This window comes from Chelonia mydas, chromosome 15 (assembly GCF_015237465.2).
Source record: "Chelonia mydas isolate rCheMyd1 chromosome 15, rCheMyd1.pri.v2, whole genome shotgun sequence".
Classification (NCBI taxonomy): Eukaryota; Metazoa; Chordata; order Testudines; family Cheloniidae; genus Chelonia; species Chelonia mydas.
Window position 1 is genome coordinate 11,612,275 of NC_057856.1, and position 18,255 is coordinate 11,630,529.

Here is an 18,255-nt window from a genome sequence, read left to right on the forward strand (position 1 = left end):
AGAATAAGGGGGAGACGTTTATGGCGGGGTGGGAGGTTGAGGCAAATCGCCTGGCTGCTGGTTACGCACAGCCAGACACCAGGGTGGTTAGAAGAGCACAGGAGGGTGCGGTGTGCATCAGAGAAGCTTTGAAAACCAGTTTCATGACTGGCCAGGCTATGGTGTGAAAGTTCTGTTTGTTTCTCCTTGATGACCCCCCCCCCCCCCCCCGCCGCCCCTTGGTTCACTCTACTTCCCTGTAAGCTAACTACCCTTCCCTCCTCCCTTCGATCACCCCTTGCAGAGGCAATAAAGTCATTGTTGCTTCACATTCATGCATTCTTTATTCATTCATCACACAAATAGGGGGATAACTACCAAGGTAGCCCAGGAGGGGTGGTGGAGGAGAGAAGCACCAGGAGGGGTGGTGGAGGAGGGAAGGACAAGGCCACACAGCACTTTAAAAGTTTAAAACTGTAAAACTTATTGAATGCCAGCCTTCTGTTGCTTGGGCAATCCTCTGGGGTGGAGTGGCTGGGTGGCCAGAGGCCCCCCACTGCATTCTTGGGCGTCTGGGTGAGGAGGCTATGGAACTTGGGGAGGAAGGCGGTTGGTTACACAGGGGCTGTAGTGGCGGTCTGTGTTCCTGCTGCCTTTCCTGCAGCTCAACCATACGCTGGAGCATATTACTTTGATGCTCCAGCAGCCTCAGCATTGAGTCCTTCCTACTCTCATCATGCTGCCACCACCTTTCAGCTTCAGCCCTCTCTTCAGCCCGCCACCTCTCCTCCCAGTCATTTTGTGCTTTCCTGCTCTCTGACATTGTCTGCCTCCACACATTCGTCTGTGCTCTGTCAGTGTGGGAGGACAGCATGAGGTCAGAGAACGTTTTTTTTAGCCTTCTAATCTTCACTAGCCTCTGGGAAGGAGAAGATCCTGTGATCCTTGAAACACATGCAGCTGGTGGAGAAAAAAAAAGGGACAGTGGTATTTAAAAAGACACATTTTCTAGAACAATGGGTACACTCTTTCACGGTAAACCTGCTGTTAACATTACATACATAGCACATTTGCTTTCGTTCCAAGGTCGCATTTTGCCTCCCCACCCCGCCCCCAGCGCGTGGCTAGCCCCTCCCCTCACCCCCCTCCCCATGGCTAACAGCGGGGAACATTTCTGTTCAGCCACAGGCAAACAGCCCAGCAGGAACGGGCACCTCTGAATGTCCCCTTAAGAAAAGCACCCTATTTCAACCAGGTGACCATGAATTATATCACTCTCCTGAGGATAACACAGAGAGATAAAGAACGGATGTTGTTTGAACGCCAGCAAACATACACTGCAATGCTTTGTTCTACAGTGATTCCCGAGTACATGCTACTGGTCTGGAGTGGTAAAGTGTCCTACCATGGTGGATGGAATAAGGCTGCCCTCCCCAGAAACCTTTTGCAAAGGCTTTGGGAGTGCATCCAGGAGAGCCACGAATGCCAGGGCAAATTAATCATTAAACATGCTTGCTTTTAAACCATGTATAGTATTTTAAAAGGTACACTCACCAGAGGTCCCTTCTCCGCCTGGCGGGTCCAGGAGGCAGCCTTGGGTTGGTTCAGGGGGTACTGGCTCCAGGTTCAGGGTGAGAAACTGTTCCTGGCTGTTGGGAAAACCGGTTTCTCCGCTTGCTTGCTGTGAGCTATCTACAACCTCATCTTCCTCGTCCCCAAAACCTGCTTCCGTGTTGCCTCCATCTCCATTGAAGGAGTCAAACAACACGGCTGGGGTAGTGGTGGCTGAACCCCCTAAAATGGCATGCAGCTCATCACAGAAGTGGCATGTTTTGGGTTCTGACCCGGAGCGGCCGTTCGCCTCTCTGGTTTTCTGGTAGGCTTGCCTCAGCTCCTTAAGTTTCACGCGGCACTGATTCGGATCCCTGTTATGGCCTCTGTCCTTCATGCCCTGGGAGATTTTTAACAAACGTTTTGGCATTTCGAAAACTGGAACGGAGTTCTGATAGCACGGATTCCTCTCCCCATACAGCAATCAGATCCCGTACCTCCCGTTCGGTCCATGCTGGAGCTCTTTTGCGATTCTGGGACTCCATCATGGTCACCTCTGCTGATGAGCTCTGCATGGTCACCTCTGCTGATGAGCTCTGCACTCACCTGCAGCTTGCCACGCTGGCCAAACAGGAAATTGAAATTCAAAAGTTCGCGGGCCTTTTCCTGTCTACCTGGCCAGTGCATCTGAGTTGAGAGTGCTGTCCAGAGCGGTCACAATGGAGTACTCTGGGGTAGCTCACGGAGGCCAATACCGTCTAATTGTGTCCACAGTACCCCAAATTCAACCCAGCAAGGCCAATTTCAGCGCTAATCCCCTTGTCGGGGGTGGAGTAAGGAAATCGATTTTAAGAGCCCTTTAAGTCAGGGGAAAAAAAGGGCTTTGTCTTGTGGACGGGTGCAGGGTTAAATCGATCTAATGCTGCTAAATTTGACCTCAACTCCTAGTGTAGACCAGGGCCTACTTACCTCTTCCTTCTGTTTTTGTGTTGGGCTTAGCAATACATTGTGGGATGGGGGAAGCACCTGTTCATTTTCTATGAAATGTCAATTAATCTTCTTTTCTGTATATGAAAAATGTTTGTGTCCGTTCATACTGGCTCTGTTTTGACTGAATGTCCATATCTGAGATTCATCAGCTCAGGCAGAAATAGTCTATAGGTTCATGGTTTTTTTTTTTAAAAAAAAAAGACATAATCTATTTTTGCAGTCCCAACTGCCATTTTCCTCTTAAAAACCAACCAAATGCTCAGCTACTTGTAAGAGATTTTCACTCTAACAACTCCCATCATAAGACAAAAGAGTTGGTCGCGTTTTATAAACTCTAATAGTATTCCTTTTGCAAATCCCTGTGGAAAGTGCTCTACGTTAGCTGCATTTGCACAAAAGTGTCTGACTAAGATGGCTGTAAAACTGAGGCTAAGTAGATGTGTTACCAGCAATAATTTAGGAATGATGGTGAGTAAATTCCAAGAGTGCTGGTACCAGATATACCACTGAAAACAAGGAGTGTGATGCTAGTGTACTAGGGGAGAGCTTTGAACATATTCAGAGGGCAGCAAGTATTGTGTGTTAGGAAAAGCAGTTAATAGATTCAGGGCTCCAAGGTATTGTGTATATGGGGTAAAATCATTCTTTTCTAAAAAACTGATAGACCCCTTTGAGCTTGAGTGTAGGGGAAAGCATCTGTCTCTAGAAAGCACACCAATGCTTCCTCCCAAAACTATAGTTTTCAGCCAGTGTATGGTCCAACCTGGGACACTATGTAACAATCTTTATGGCTTTTTATCCTTTGTTTTAGGACCCTGGGGGAGCAGCAGGCAGCAATGCTCGCTGGGAAGAGCTCTGCCCAACCTGCTGAGAGTGGGAGTATTGCCATCACTCCCACCTATGTGGACAGCCCACGCAAGGTAACAACACTCTGGCCCAGTCTCTAGTTGATAATTTCAGAAGAGACATTCTCAAGTAACAGAGAGTTCTTGGAGTGATTGTACACATAGATTCCACTCCTGCTTCGCATATGCGCCATGCGTGTGAGGTCAGATTTTTTTTAAGCTAGCAATGTCTGTTGGGGCTGCTGCTGCATCCTAAATGTCCTTGTGGCTCCCCCCACACCCCCAAGGCAGAAAGGGTGGGGCAGGTCCAGCTGTCCCTCAGTTCATTCTAAACACCTGTGACAGCCAGATAGAACCCCTGGCGCGTTGGCCTGCTTCTCTGCACACTGTGCTCAGTTAGTCGTAAGTTAGTCTTCTTGCCCATTGACAACACACAACTTGGTATGCTTTATTTTAGAGAGGTTCAGGTTTTAAGATAGAAACACCACATACACAGCCCCATATAGGGGCTCTAGCAAAATGGCAGAAGCTGAATCTCCGAGGTTTGAAACCTGCCCCTTGTGGGAAGCTTCAGTGCCACTTAATGATGAGCTCTCTTAAGTGCCTATTTTGTTTAGGAGAGGGATGTATTCCTGAGCAATGTACCATATATCACCTCTTTTCTAAGCAAACTCAAAGCCTGCTTAAAATTGTTCCTCTTGGAGCACTCTGCAAGCCTCATTGGACACTGAAAGGAAGGATGCAGCTCTAGACCTCAGTCCTCCAGTCTGTCATTCTCCATGAGAGCCCCAGGGAGCCGAGATTCCACCCTAAGCCTCCAGGGCTAGGTTGAGCAAGAAATTGCACTTATTTGCCTCCGTTCTGGCTTTCATAATGTCTGATGGGGTCGTCATGAGCACTGCTCCAGAGCTGAGGCACAGGTGCCTACTGAGTCATGACACATGATTCATGAGTCTGACTTGTCTCAGGATTAACTGTCGAGGAGCAGCCAACAGCCTGAGAAGGACCCCTTTGGTGCCTGGCACTGACCATTAAGAAAGTGCCCGATGGTACAGTATCTAGGGCATATACAGCATCCCCTTGAAGATCTGCATTTGAATGTAGTTTGTATTGCCAAGTGAACTGGCACTGAAGTTTTGACCTTTTCACTAAGAAAAACTTATTTGTGTTGGAGACATGGACCTCACTGAGCTCCATGAGAGGAGAGGGTCAATACACTTAAACTTGGAAAAGCTAGGTGCAGAACATTAAGACTGAAGTACATTTGCAAACCTTCAGACCCTAATTTGTGCTACAAAATCTCCTCTTAAACCTCTACTGCATAGTAGCCTGCACTTTTGCACTCCTCTTCCCTAGTTAAAAACCACACTACTTTTTGCATTGCTGGGATTTCACATAGCAGGACGTGGGGGAGGAGAGTGATATGGGGAACCAGCATGCTCTACAGATGGAGGAAAGAATAGCTTGGCTGTCAATGATTCCTGCTGGCTCCACTGGCAAAGTATTTTATCACATGCTACATAGGAGACCTTGCTCTAAGCACAAATACGGCTGGCCATAATCAAAAAGTAGCTGTATTAAAATCTGTCCTTCATGGAAGATTTAGTGTAGAGTTCAGACAAGTTCATAAGTCACTGGCAGTGTCCGGATACTCCAGTGATAAGCTCTTTATAAATACCTACAGATAGAGATTTTAAAGAGAGCAATGGGTATTTTCACATTCACAGGTTACAATTAAATGTTTCCATTAGTATATGAAAGATTCCGAACAATAGCAAACCTCATCAAGCAACTTCAGCCTCACCCAAAAACATCAATGAGAGCATGTCTCAGACTTTTGGAATACATCACCTCATGCATCTCACAAACATCCTGGAGCTCGGAGCCATCCACCTGGCATGCAAGGCATCCTTGCTGCAACCTCAGGGATCAACAATCCAAGTGCTGACAGACACTACCACAGCTGTGTGTTACATCAACAGACAAGAGGGAGCATTCTGAGTCAAAGTCACACCAAAATGCACCTTCCCAGGCTGCAGGACACTATGGGGGATCAACTTAACGGGTAGTTCTCAGCCAACCATGAGTGGTTAGCATGATGAGTTAGCTTGGTACAAAAACCATTCGGGGAACACCTGGCAGTTTGTAAAGTTACTTGCATTAGCATTTGTGTTTGGGGGCCACAGCTCACCTGCCATGTTCCTGCACCAAAGAAGGTGCCAGGTTTATAACCACGTGGTGAAGTCCCTAAGGACTTAAGTCAGGTGTACATGTACCCCCAGGTACAGGCCCATCTTAGTAACTTCGGACTGGAGAAAGGCTTGTGCCTAAAGAAGGCAACAAAGAATGAAAACACAAATGAAAACCTAAAGGGCTCAATTGCCTTATCTTTTTTCGGGAGAGGCTCTTGGCACAATACCTTGGTTAGCAGCAAGGGAAGAGTCCATGCCAGGTGTGTGTGTAGGAGGGGGCGTGCCCATTTAATTTGTGCATGCTTTGACATTGGTGAAAGAGCTTCTTTACAGTGAATTTTTCTCCCTCTCCCCTGCACCATAATAGACTTTGAGGCTGTGCTCAGAGCTGCATGTGCTTGGCCAGGCCCCTGATCAGTGTGATAGTCTCATGTGATTGTCTGGGGCATTTGTAACAGGGAGGTGGAATGTCTCAGAGCAGAGTCTGCCGATGCTCTGAACTCTGATCTGCCTGCCTATCTGGATGGAGGTGTCTTTTTGGTTTTTCACTCCCTCTCTGTGGTGACTGCACACTTGCACAATGCTGTCTTTGCTTTTCTTCACCTCCTTGTTCCTGTCACTGCTGCTGCTGCTACTGCTTCTACTTCCTCCGATGCCTTCAGGATGGGGCCTTCTTTATGGAGTTTGTTCGCAGCCCACGCACAGCTTCGACCTTCTACCCGCAGGTCAGTTTTGAATCAGATCTTCCCATCCCTGACATCTGGATTGAAACAATGAATTGCATCTCAGGTCCTGAACTTGTAACTGAGGAAGCTAGGCCTGGGCTAGTTACCACCTGTGCTCATTGGTTTCTGCAGCGGTGAGATGTGCATTGCACTAAAAGGGTAGTAATTAATACAAAGGGACTGCTGGTGAATGCACTTATTTCCATCCACAGCTCTGTATTTGTATTGTGTTTTGGATGCTCCTGTACCCTTCCTTGTTGTTCTTTACTTGTCAAATACTCAGACTTTTCCTTTCACATTGTTAGTAAGTTCCTGATTTCTACCTTCACTAAACAAGGATGGCAATAGCTCTTACTTGTCTAATTCTCTTAAATATCTCCTGTGGTATCTGCCTTGATAGCTGGTGCTGTAGAGAACCAGGTCAAGATGCCACCTTAGAATTCTTAGCTTACTCAGGGATGGAAACATTGTGGAATTCACTGTGGTCTCATGGGGTAGTAAAAAGAAAAGGAGTACTTGTGGCACCTTAGAGACTAACAAATTTATCTGAGCATAAGCTTTCATGAGCTACAGCTCACTTCATCGGATGCAGTGAGCTGTAGCTCACGAAAGCTTATGCTCAGATAAATTGGTTAGTCTCTAAGGTGCCACAAGTACTCCTTTTCTTTTTGCGAATACAGACTAACACGGCTGCTACTCTGAAACATGGGCTAGTAGTGTCAGATGCCATTTGCGCACTCCTTAGTAGTTGATTACAGGGTAATGCATCCTCAGAAGGTGCTGCTAGTCCAAGCCAGCTCTGGGGTTGGGAGGGATGAATGTGCTGTAGCTTCAATATGGAGCATCTGCCACTTTTGGCTGTATCGAAAGGGCACAATTTGCAAAGTGTGAGAGCTTGGGTGAGAGCTTGGGTGATGGCAGTGAGGAGAGGTGACACAGAGTAAAGCCTTCTCCAACCCCCCGAACTGGCTGTCATCCTCCATCAAACTCCCTGCCAAGGGGAGCTGTATGCCTTCAGTCAGGTCCTGTGCTTGACTCTGGGCACTGTGGAATCATAAAGGCAGATAAGCCCTCATTGTACACCTGTTTGAGTTAGACTTTCTCTGCCATTCACATCTCCCTCACCCACTCCTCTTATGTAGCTTTTACATAATGTGTCTTTCCCTAAGCCATATGTGTTAATGGCAGATGGCAGCTGATAATTACAGCCTGTCTTTTGCTGAATCTTTCTGTGTTCCTGTTCTTTCTGAAGGGCTTTTATGTTAATTTTTGCTAACTATTCAGTCTGCCATGGACTAGTACAAGTGTTCCTGCAGGAGGAAAGTGTCCTGTAGTATCACTCAGTGACATGGCTGTGGGCGAGTGCCAATCAGTTTTCTGATACTACCCTAAAAAAATCAAAGATAGATGGATTATGGCTTCTTTTTAGAGAGAGAAAGAGAGAGGTGTGCATGGGTGTTTTTTTATTTTTTGTTTTGCATAATGAAAACTGAAATCCCTCTGGTGAATTCACATGCTTCAATCTCAGAGGAAGAGCAGTGAGCTTTTAAATTGCTCACCGCTTCCATTCAGTGACTTGAGTTCCTGTTCTGTCAGTCACCATGGCTGTGTGGTGGTGCTTATTCTCTTAAATCTAAATCCTTCCTTGTTCATTTTTAAAATTTGAAAATATCAGGCTGCAGCCAGCTTTGCTACCTTGCTACCAATTCTGTTAGCATGGTTGCTGCTTACTTGGTGATCTTTATGTTAATCTGGGACACTGATGTAACGAATTGCAGAGTTGTCAGTAGCTCCGACCAAAACAAGACCGTGTTTGTCTTTGTTGTACATGTCTATGGTTGCATAAAGGACTGCTTGCCCTGTGAAGAGTCTGAGCTGGGGTGCTTACGAGAGGCAGGGAAAGTCGAAAAAGGAATGTACTGTGAATTGTATAAAGGTGTTGCTATGTCTCGCTCCTTACAGGTCTCTATAGATCAGACAGTTCCTCCAACCCTAGATGGCAACATGTTGATAAACACAGGCCAGTCAGCTGATAGGGGCAGCACTCAGCCCTTTGGAAGCTCCCAGAATATAGGAGACCAGGGATATGCCACAGCTGGCTCCATTGAGAACAGGTAAGACGAGCACAGCAGTTCAGTAATGATATTCTGTTCAATACATTCCTCTTGCTGGTTACGGGGCGGGAGGGGTACTTAGCACAGGAAACATGTGCTGTGCTCATTTCATGTGTGTCAGCACTGGAAGGCACATGTCACTTGAAGACCATGTTCTGTGACTTAGATGGAGAATGCTGTCCTTGAGTAGTGGCACTAAAAACCAGCCTTCTAGCCCAGTTGTCCAGCACTGAATAGACATGAGCCTGATTTCCCTCACCCCAACAGTCTGCTCCTTCCAGAACTTTTTTGTGGCTATTAGTGGAGCACTCTGAGAAAGCCAGGGTTTGAATGGATGTGGAAATCAATATCTTCTCTTTTCTGAGGAGACAGGGGACCCTCCAGTGCATAGTTAGATCAAGTGGGTTGTTGGAATCCAAGGGGTTCCAATCTGGTGGTGAAACATGATGGGGGAAGTGGTATTAAAAATAAACTACAGTAGCACCTGTTTCCCGTGTTAGTAACTTTCAAATGGCATGCTTTTGAATTGCTTCTGAACTACAGTGCATGCAAATAGGGTTTGTATAGCATGAGTAAATCCAGTGCAAAAATGTGCTTGCAGCTTTCACTTGTTCTTCTTTAGTCATCTCTGTTCCTTAAAGGTAACTAACTCCTCCCCTTTGCTCTGTGCTGCACTAAGGAGGTTTCCTGAGGCGAGAGCTGCATGCTTGGACTCTCCTCCCTTTTGCAAATTACTGGCACATGCACCAAGAACAGAAGATAAAACGTGGAACAATTATTGCTGTGAAGAGAAGAAACAGCAGCTCTCCTCAACATCTGCCAAACTAGACTGGCAGATACAGGACTGTTAAACACAATTTTGTTTACTTTCCAGCTCTCAGCAGTCTTCTGCGAGCTCCCTGACTTCTTCCTCCACTCTGATCGAGATTCTTGAAGCCATGAAGCACCCCACGTAAGTTTTGAGTCAAAACATGCCTAAAATCTCACTGTGAGGCTTTGAAGCAGGATTTGATAGGTGGGCCCCCAATGGAAGAGTTTCATGGTCTATGGTGGAATAGCTTTTCTTAAGTGATCTTTGTATTATTCAATTCTAGCCTCTCCCAGCAGGAGTCACTGTAGAAATTAGGGTACAAAATGTGGCTACACAGAGTTCAGGTGCTACAGTCCCCGGCCTGCCTAAGCAGGAGTCACTGTAGAGGGAGGAATTTCGGAGCTTTCTCCATTGCAAAATACAAACTTCTGCAGTCTCAGAGACTAACGATACACAAGCTACAGAGAACTTCAGATTTCTCATTCTGGGTTTTCCTCCTCTGCAGTAGTAATTTTTCTGTCTTTCTGTGTGATTTCAGTTCATGTTAGTTACATGCTTAACTTGTTGGGATTCAGTACAGGGATCCAGCTGCTCTCTGAACAGAAGGGCCTCTCTCCGTATTGTTTCATCAGTGCTGAGGTTGTCCACTGGCTGGTGAACAACCTGGAAGGGGTGCAGACCCAGGCTATGGCCATTGACATCATGCAGGTGAGAGAAATGTCCCATTCACTGGGGAAAGCATAGATCTTGGGAAACTGTGTGTGTGTGTGTGTGTGTGTGTGTGTCTCTCTCTCTCTCATATTTAAAATCCTCTTACTAATATAGTTTTCAAGAGTATTTCCACTAGTACATATGTGTAGGGAAATGTGACTTTCTATCACTAGGTTTTTATACCTCTCCTTCCCCCAGTAAGTATTAGCTTGAGATGGAGATGACAATAAATATGCAACAATGTTTGTTTTGTAAGTCAGATACTGGCTGGAAAAAATATTTTCTTCAGTGGTTTGATTTTAGATGTCCTATCACAGAGCAGCATGATGATGTGCGATAGGTGTTGCATTTTTTCCCCTGCTGGTGTGATGATGGCAGTTTTACATACAATCTCACACTGACTGGTGGTTACCAAAAGCCCTAGTTTTATCTAGGAGTGTAAGTCACTGCAGTGTGGTTGTATTTTCTTCTAATAACTGCTTTGGGTACTGGAGCTGTCATGAAAACAATGAGCATAAAACTGTTCTGTTCAAGGATACTTACATAAGTACACACACTATGTGTAATACACACACACGCCCTGTTGAACCACATCAGGGTTTGTGTTTTGAGGATCAGAAATGCTCTAGAATTCATTTCTACTGAGACTCCACACCAGCTAGCAAAGAGGATCCTTGAACCTTTCTGAGCCCTGAAGCCACATGATGGCTACTTACAGCTCCCTGAAAACCCATATGTTAGACAAAGGCACATAAGTAAGACGGCAAACACTGGAGGTAGTACACAGAGTGGAAAGAGTCTAGTTAGTAGGGAACTTCAAAGGGACAAAATACAGTTTATCTGGAAGATGAGGACTTCTGACCCTATTCACTACTAGACTGCTGGGTTTTCGGCACGTCTAGGGAAGCACTCCTGCCGTTCTCATCTTTACAGGTGAGGAGCTTGAACCTTTAATGTCTCCAAAGGAAAGACTCACTTTCCTAATGTCTCCCCGTTCCAACCCCAAAGCCCCGATTCACCACTGAAAGCTGCTTTTCGTTTGTTTTTCTTTAGAAAATGCTGGATGAGCAGCTGATAGTTCACGCATCTGGAGAGGCCTTGCGCACCTTCATCTATGGGTTCTACTTCTACAAGATTGTCGTCGATAAGGAGCCGGACCGAGGTCAGGCTTTTATGTAACTACTGAGTTTTCCCCTATTGCCCTTCAGTGTAGCCCTTGAATTTTGTTGAGTTGTTGTAGGTGTTGCAGCAGAAGTGCATCTTGAGAAGGGATTTGAAAGGGGAGCACCCTTAAATAAATGTTTGCAGGAGGGCGGATGGTGTATAGCAGGGGTCTCAAACTCAATTTACCTTAGGGCCAGTGCTAGTCCTCAAATCCTCCTAGTGGGCCAGTAATGTCACCGAAGATGGTATTCAGAAAAGAAAACGTTTATATTGTATTTTTTATTTTGAATTTCTCAGAAATAATGAATCTGTCATACAACTTTATACAATTCTTCGCCTGCCAGAGAGGTTTCTAGTGTTTGCCAGAAACCTGGCAATGCTTCAGTTCTGTCAGTTTGTTGATGTTTAGCCTCAGTGACTGAGCAGTTTGAAACCTTCAGGATTGCAGCAAGGTGGGCATCAGACAGCTGTGTTCTCTATTTTGACTTGTTTATATTCTTTGTGGAAAAAAGTGACGCTGCCTCCCTGGCTAACTCTGCCCGGCGACTGGTGATGGTATCTCTGACCCTCTCCCCCAGCCAATGGGAGCTGCAGGGGGCGGCGCCTGCAGCAGACGTTGCCAGCAGCGTGTCTACATGCGTCTCTCCTCCACAGGCCGCAGTGGGGAGGTTCTCGGGCCGCAGATGGCCCACGGGCCGGGATATTGAGACCTCTGGTGTATTGGGATCCAAAGAGATGTACTAGCCTTTGTGAATTTAACACCAAAAAATGAAGGGTAATTTAATGACAGATGGACAACTCAGCTCTCCCCATCCTTCTCACCTCTCCCCATCCTCCTCACCACATACCCTTTAGAAAAGATCACCAGATTTCCTTGAACTGTCGACTCACAGGATGGGAATCGGAGGACAAATGTGAGATCTCCAGCTCCCTCTGAACCTAGACTCTAGAAACTCAGGAAGTGTAATGGTAACCTTGTGTGTTAAGGGGTCCTTGTTCTTGACTGACCAGTCTTTCCCATTGCCTTTATCCAGTGGGTATGCAGCAGCCACCCACCATGTGGCACACAGCAGCAATGGACGATTTCTCCACTTTCCAGAGGAAATGGTTCGAGGTGGCATTTGTGGCAGAAGAGCTCTTGCACTCAGAAATCCCAGCATTCCTCCTGCCCTGGCTTCCCAGCCGCCCAGCCTCTTATGCAAGTAGGCACAGTTCCTTTAGCCGCAGTTTCGGAGGACGGAGCCAGGCAGCCGCACTATTAGGTAGATGCGGAACACAGATGACATCTGGTGAAGTACAAGGGAGTAGTTTTGAAGGGGAATAGCAGCCAACCAAGGGTATGATCTCACGTGGACCAGCAACAGGCTGCAGATCTCATGCTGGCCGTACATTTGTCATGCAGGTGGTCTCATTGTCATGTCTCTGGGATGCGTTTCACTGGCTGGGAGGAACAATCTGTACTCATTGTTACCTAAAAGCAAAAAATTAAAATATTCCCACCATCCTCAGAGTTTGAGGAAGAGATAATACTCATCTCCCGTCTCCATGGGGAGCTGGTGTGACTCTTCACAACCACATGATGGAGTTCGGTCCCTGCTGTGCACATGGAAATGATGACATGTGAGAACAACAGAGCACCAAAACTTCACTTAACTAAATCTAATGTTCCTCAACAAGTGTTTGCCAGTGGCAAGAGCCCTGGTGATACTCTTCCTGTTGAGAATGGAGTGAAGTGTAGGAGAGTCCTGTGTACAGTGACACTTGGAGACCGTGGTGGCACCAGTCTAGGGTGTAATGGGGAAGAACTCCAGGTCAGACACCTGGGGCCACAATTACAAAAGATACCAGCAGTGTGAATGAACTGGGGGTTTGAATCTGGAACATCAGGGCATGCAATGGGAGTGGGTATCATTATCCCATCTTAAAATCTCCTTCCATTGTAAAGCACTTTTCACTAGAGTCCCACAGAGACCACACAAACGGTGCCTTTTCTACCACTAACAGCCAGTGAAACTCACTAGTTATATGTCCTAATATGTGTGCTTTGTCATCTTCTTGTTGCATTTCCAGGCCAGTTTGAGTCACTTGCTCCTGCCATATGCTATATGTTCCCTGTAAAACATACTAGAAAAGTCCATTGCCATAACTTCAGATTTATAAGATGCATCTTATAAAATCTCATCTAAATTTAGAAAGAGAGAATCCCCAGTGCTCTTCTGTTATATGTTTGACTCCTCTGAAGAGAAGTGACATAACCCTTCTTCTTGTATAGTAACTGGATCTTCTAAATCTGAAGCTATGGTAATCTGTGTATATTTTTGAAAGCTTTGTTCAAAGAGGAACAGCGTAAGAAACCGAAAAATGAGGGGAGGGGCCTAGACCAATAAGCTAACAATTCTATTATCTAAAGCTAAAGTGAGCAGGAGGCTCCTTACCTACTACACACTAAAGCTATCATTTTGGCCAGTACAAAACCTTATTGGCATAATTAATGAGCTAGGTGAACCTGAGCCCAGCCTGGTATCCAGATAATGTGTGGTTCAGAGGACTGAGGCTCTGGAGACCTTTGTTCTGCTCATGACTCTGTGTCTGGCTCACCATGCAGCTTTGGTAAACCACTTCACTTCTCTGTTCCTCAGTTTCCCCATCATAAAATGGAGATAATGATCCATAATCAGTTTTGCTGTTCTGGGATGAAAAGCGCTTCCATACTGCTGCTGTTGTCCATTCCGGTTTGTTCTAAAGGATGATTGGATTTTCCTACAGTAAACAATGTGGTGTTACCTGTTCTCCGAAAGAAACAAGTTTGTGTGCCACTTCAATGCTGTTTCTCATCTAAACACTCCAAAAACATTACCAGTACATCTGAGGCAGGAAGCTTTACTAACCTCAATGGCAGCCGGTCCACGTGACTTCATTTGTTCCTCTCTTGACTTTGGCTGCATTTGATTTCTTCCCCTTCTCCACCTTCCCTAAATGTCAGCCTGTGATATGAAACAGCATGCAAGTGTTGGGAGCTCTGGAACAAGCTCTGTGTACCCATAAAATCCTTATCCTTGCCAACTTCCCTATCACTTATCTGATGATTGTCCCTTTTCCCTTCCCAATGAAAATCTGATCTGTGATATATGTAATCTTGTCCCTTTTGATTTATAGCAATGCATGCTGCACTAGTAATTATAACCATGTACATAGTTAATCTGTGGTTGAAGAATAACCTGTCTGCTCCTCTCCAATGTGCACTATAACTCATTAGTTAATACTGGTACAAGACACAGTTGGGAAGCAGGTGAGTTCTCTTAAAATCAGCCAAGCGTATGGAAAGCCAGAGGTCTTCTGTTATAACTTCAAATTAGGACCATTTTCTAAGAACCCATTTGAGTCTCCTAAATTTAGAGATATTTAAAATGCTAATCCAGTGATAGTTTTGAAGTTGTGGGATTGTTAGGAGTGCTCCTATGGGGATTTGCCTCCAGTTGTTTGGTCTGTGAATAGAGGCACTGGGTAAGGTAGAACGAGACAGCTGGCAGTCTTGATGGAGAGTCTTGTGTTACCAGTAACTTGGAGGAGAAACGATCTAGCAGTGGAGCAGGGAGTTCATTCTTCAGCATGTGCTAATTTATACAAATTGGCTGGTGTATTGTTGTGTCTGGCAGCTGCGCTGGCAGACAGCACCTGCCTTCCTTACTGATTTAGTTGCTTCTGCTTTACCTCCTATTGGGATGCTCCCCTCAAACATCCCAAACTGGGTTTCTGTGGTGGTTCATCATTTACGTTACATTGCATGGCTCCTGAAAAGCTGGTATTGTAACTTTAAGATGAGCCCCCAAGCCACCCACAACAGTGCATCTTCAGTGATATCTGAGTAAAAAGCAGCAAGAAAAATAAAAGAATAAGATGTTGGTATGTCTGACAATACCTGACCTAGATGGGAGTAGGACGAGATAAATCTTTGCCAGGAAGTGATGAGACTTATTTACAATAGAGCATCTACATGCTTTCCAAGATGACACCTCTGGCATTTATTATTATTATTTATTTCTATCTCTTTTTCTGTTGCCAAGCTAAAGTAATTGCAGCATAAACAATAGGATGTTGCACTGTTAACCCAGCCTCCTAGAAAATGGTCTCCTGACAAATTAGAGCAGAAGCAAAGGTGGGAACTCTGCCCTTGCCCCAATTCCCCAATTCCCTCCATCTTGGTGCTGAATTTCAAAACTTAATTGGGAACTTTTAAATGCTAAGACTACACAACATGAGCAATTCCTTTTCTCTGCTTAAAAAATACCAAACAGTTAATCAAAGACAGTTCAAATATTCAGGTTGGGAAATGTCTCAGCAATATTAACACAGCCTTAGTGCATTTCGTTGGTATTTTATGTCCAATATTGAACAGCACAGAAACATATTAAACTAAGGCATGTAATAAGAAAAACAAGAAATGGCAGTCTAGTTTAAGGGGTAGGGTCCTGGACTGGGAGTCAGGAGACCTTGGTTGTATTCCTGGCTTTGCTGCTGACTTGCTGTGTGATCTTGGGCAAGTCCCTCCCTCTTCCTGTGCCTCTGTTTCCCTTCCTACCCTTTGTGTCTTAGGGCTGGTCTACACTAAAGCTGTAAGTCGACCTAATGTAACTGAAGTTGATGTAACTTAGGTCGACTTACAGCGGTATCTACACCACACTGTCGATGGGAGACACTTTTCCTCCGACTTACTTTGCTCTTCGTTGACAGGAAAGCGCTCTCCCATCGACTTAGCGGGTCTTCACTAGACCCACTAAATGGACACCACTGCATCGATTGCAGCCGAGTTAGTGAATTAGTTGTAAGTGTAGACAAGCCCTCATTTATATAGAGTGTAAGCTCTACGGTGCAGGGACCTTCTTTTACTATGTGGCTGTACTATGTGGCCTCGCACAATGTGGCCCTGGTCTTGGAGGGGGCCTCTACGCATTACAGAAATACTAATTTAAAAAAAGAAAAGAATGCTACCTAAATGCAATAAGCCAAAGATGATAATGCTGTAGGAACCTTTTTGGTTTTTTGCCTTTTTAAAAATTGTAATGTGCAGCCTTAACATTGCATTAATATAGACCACTTTTACTCTGGAAACTAAATGCATTCCTCATCTCCTTTTTGCTGTCATTGTAAACTCTGGAATACTCCTTCCCTGGTGTAAAAATGTGCAGTGTTGTGATTTGTATGGAGAAATGTAAAGAACATTGTAATCAAATTGGAATGCCTCAGAGGCAAATGTTACATGGGTAGCCCTCCATAGCACCTTCAATTCCACACTGGAATACTACTAAATTATAGAACATATTATAGAATTATAGAATGATTTTCCACTGAATGCATCCGATGAAGTGAGCTGTAGCTCACGAAAGCTTATGCTCAAATAAATTTGTTAGTCTCCAAGGTGCCACAAGTACTCCTTTTCTTTTTGCAAATACAGACTAACACGGCTGCTACTCTGATTCCTAGAGGAGAGAGTCCCCGTCTACCCCAGATTAGATGTCACTGGACTGATTAGAGTAATAATTTCTGGAGGAAAGGAATTGGGGCATCAGAGTTCCCTGGTGTGGGTGGAATTCTCTTCTCCTTTTCATTCTTGTGATCTAGGCTAGCAAGATTCTTGGACTATTTTTGTTGGCCCTAAAAGTGCAAGGCAGGGGGATGAAGCAACCCATGCTTAAAACGAATCGGTCTCATTTTAATTTTCTTTCTCTTCCCTTCTGGATACATTTTTTAAAATACTCTTGACTCCGTAACTGCATAGCTGCCACAGTACCCGAGCAGCGAACAGTGACTCTGGATGTGGATGTGAATAACCGCACTGACCGCCTGGAGTGGTGCAGTTGTTACTACCATGGCAATTTCTCGCTGAATGCTGCCTTCGAGATCAAATTGCATTGGATGGCAGTAACAGCAGCTGTTCTCTTTGAGATGGTAAGGGTCCTTGTGTCCTGGATGCTCTCAAACTTGCCAGGCTGATTAAATGTGTCCTTACCTGAGTGCGCAGGGAAATTCAGCAAGGCAATTAGTGAGAAGCCAGTGAGAAGTGCTAGGACAGATGCTGTGGTGTGAAGTTTGTATGTTTTTGAATGACCATTTTGCTGCTTGTTGCTACTGCTATGCATGTGTGTTGCTGAGTTTGAGTGTCTCTTATCATTGCTGTAAATCAGTGTGTTTAGTCACCCTATCCTAGGTGTAGCATTCTCTTTCTTTTAATGGGTTAAATTCACCCTGTGCAGAAGGCCAGCACGAGGCCAAGGCATTACTTTAAGTCCCACTTGAGCCACTGTGTAGGATTTGACCCTGTGCAAAGAGCCAGTGCAGTTTAACCCACTGTGCCTTGAATTTTAAAATGAAAAGCAGTGAAAAAATGTTAATGGAGCCCGTGGGGTACGCAGCCTGGTGTCCCAGTTCAGCAAAGAGGCTTTTTAAAAACCCACTGAAAACACCAAGGATAAAAATACAAGAAATTCTCCACATTTGCTGTTTACTTTAACTTTGTTTCTTTTTGTAATTTGGCAACTTCTGTATCAAGAAACTGGCATTCAGAAATCCCAGACTGTTTACTCCCCATTCAGACCCTTGGCATTGGTCACGTACATCCTCTTTCTAAATGGAAATTTTGTTCCAGTTAAGCAGTCCTTGGCCATTCACTGTAATCAGGCTAAATCAGTTTCCTTAGAAATATCCCATTTTAAGTGCATTCATAAGAACAGCTATAATGGGTCAGACCAGTGGTCCATCTAGCCCAGTATCCTATCTTCCAACAGTGGCCAATGCCAGGTACTTCAGAGGGAATGAACAGAACAGGCAATCATGGAGTGAACCATCCCCTGTCATCCACTCCCAGCTTCTGGCAGCAACAGGCTAGGGACATCCACAGCATGGGGTTGTATCCGTGACCATCTTGGCTAATAGCCACTGATAGACCTATCTTCCATGAACTTATCTAATTCTTTTTTGAACCCATTTATACTTTTGGCCCTTACAACATCCCCTGGCGATGAGTTCCACAGGTTGCCTGTGCATTTTGTGAAGAAGTTCTTTCTTTTTTGTTTTAAACCTGCTGCCTACTCATTTCATTGGGTGACCTATGGTTCTTGTGTTGTGTAAAGGAGTAACTAATACTTCCTTATTCACTTTCTCCAAACCATTCCTGAT

The 18,255-nt window shown here is 45.1% G+C and overlaps 1 protein-coding gene across 34 annotated transcripts in view; it reads left to right on the forward strand.

The window, feature by feature from the left end:
- DEPDC5 (DEP domain containing 5, GATOR1 subcomplex subunit) overlaps positions 1–18,255 on the forward strand; it is a 64,399-nt gene that overhangs the window by 40,511 nt on the left and 5,633 nt on the right. For 10 of the 34 annotated variants that reach the window (XM_007061566.4, XM_037878374.2, XM_037878379.2 and 7 more), the window contains 8 exons: positions 3,332–3,440; positions 6,220–6,282; positions 8,245–8,396; positions 9,271–9,348; positions 9,783–9,915; positions 10,972–11,080; positions 12,117–12,344; positions 16,859–17,028. In XM_007061566.4, the coding sequence (XP_007061628.2) occupies positions 3,332–3,440; positions 6,220–6,282; positions 8,245–8,396; positions 9,271–9,348; positions 9,783–9,915; positions 10,972–11,080; positions 12,117–12,344; positions 16,859–17,028 (1,042 nt within the window). The other 24 variants (XM_043529803.1, XM_043529806.1, XM_027823990.3 and 21 more) reach the window with 10 other exon arrangements.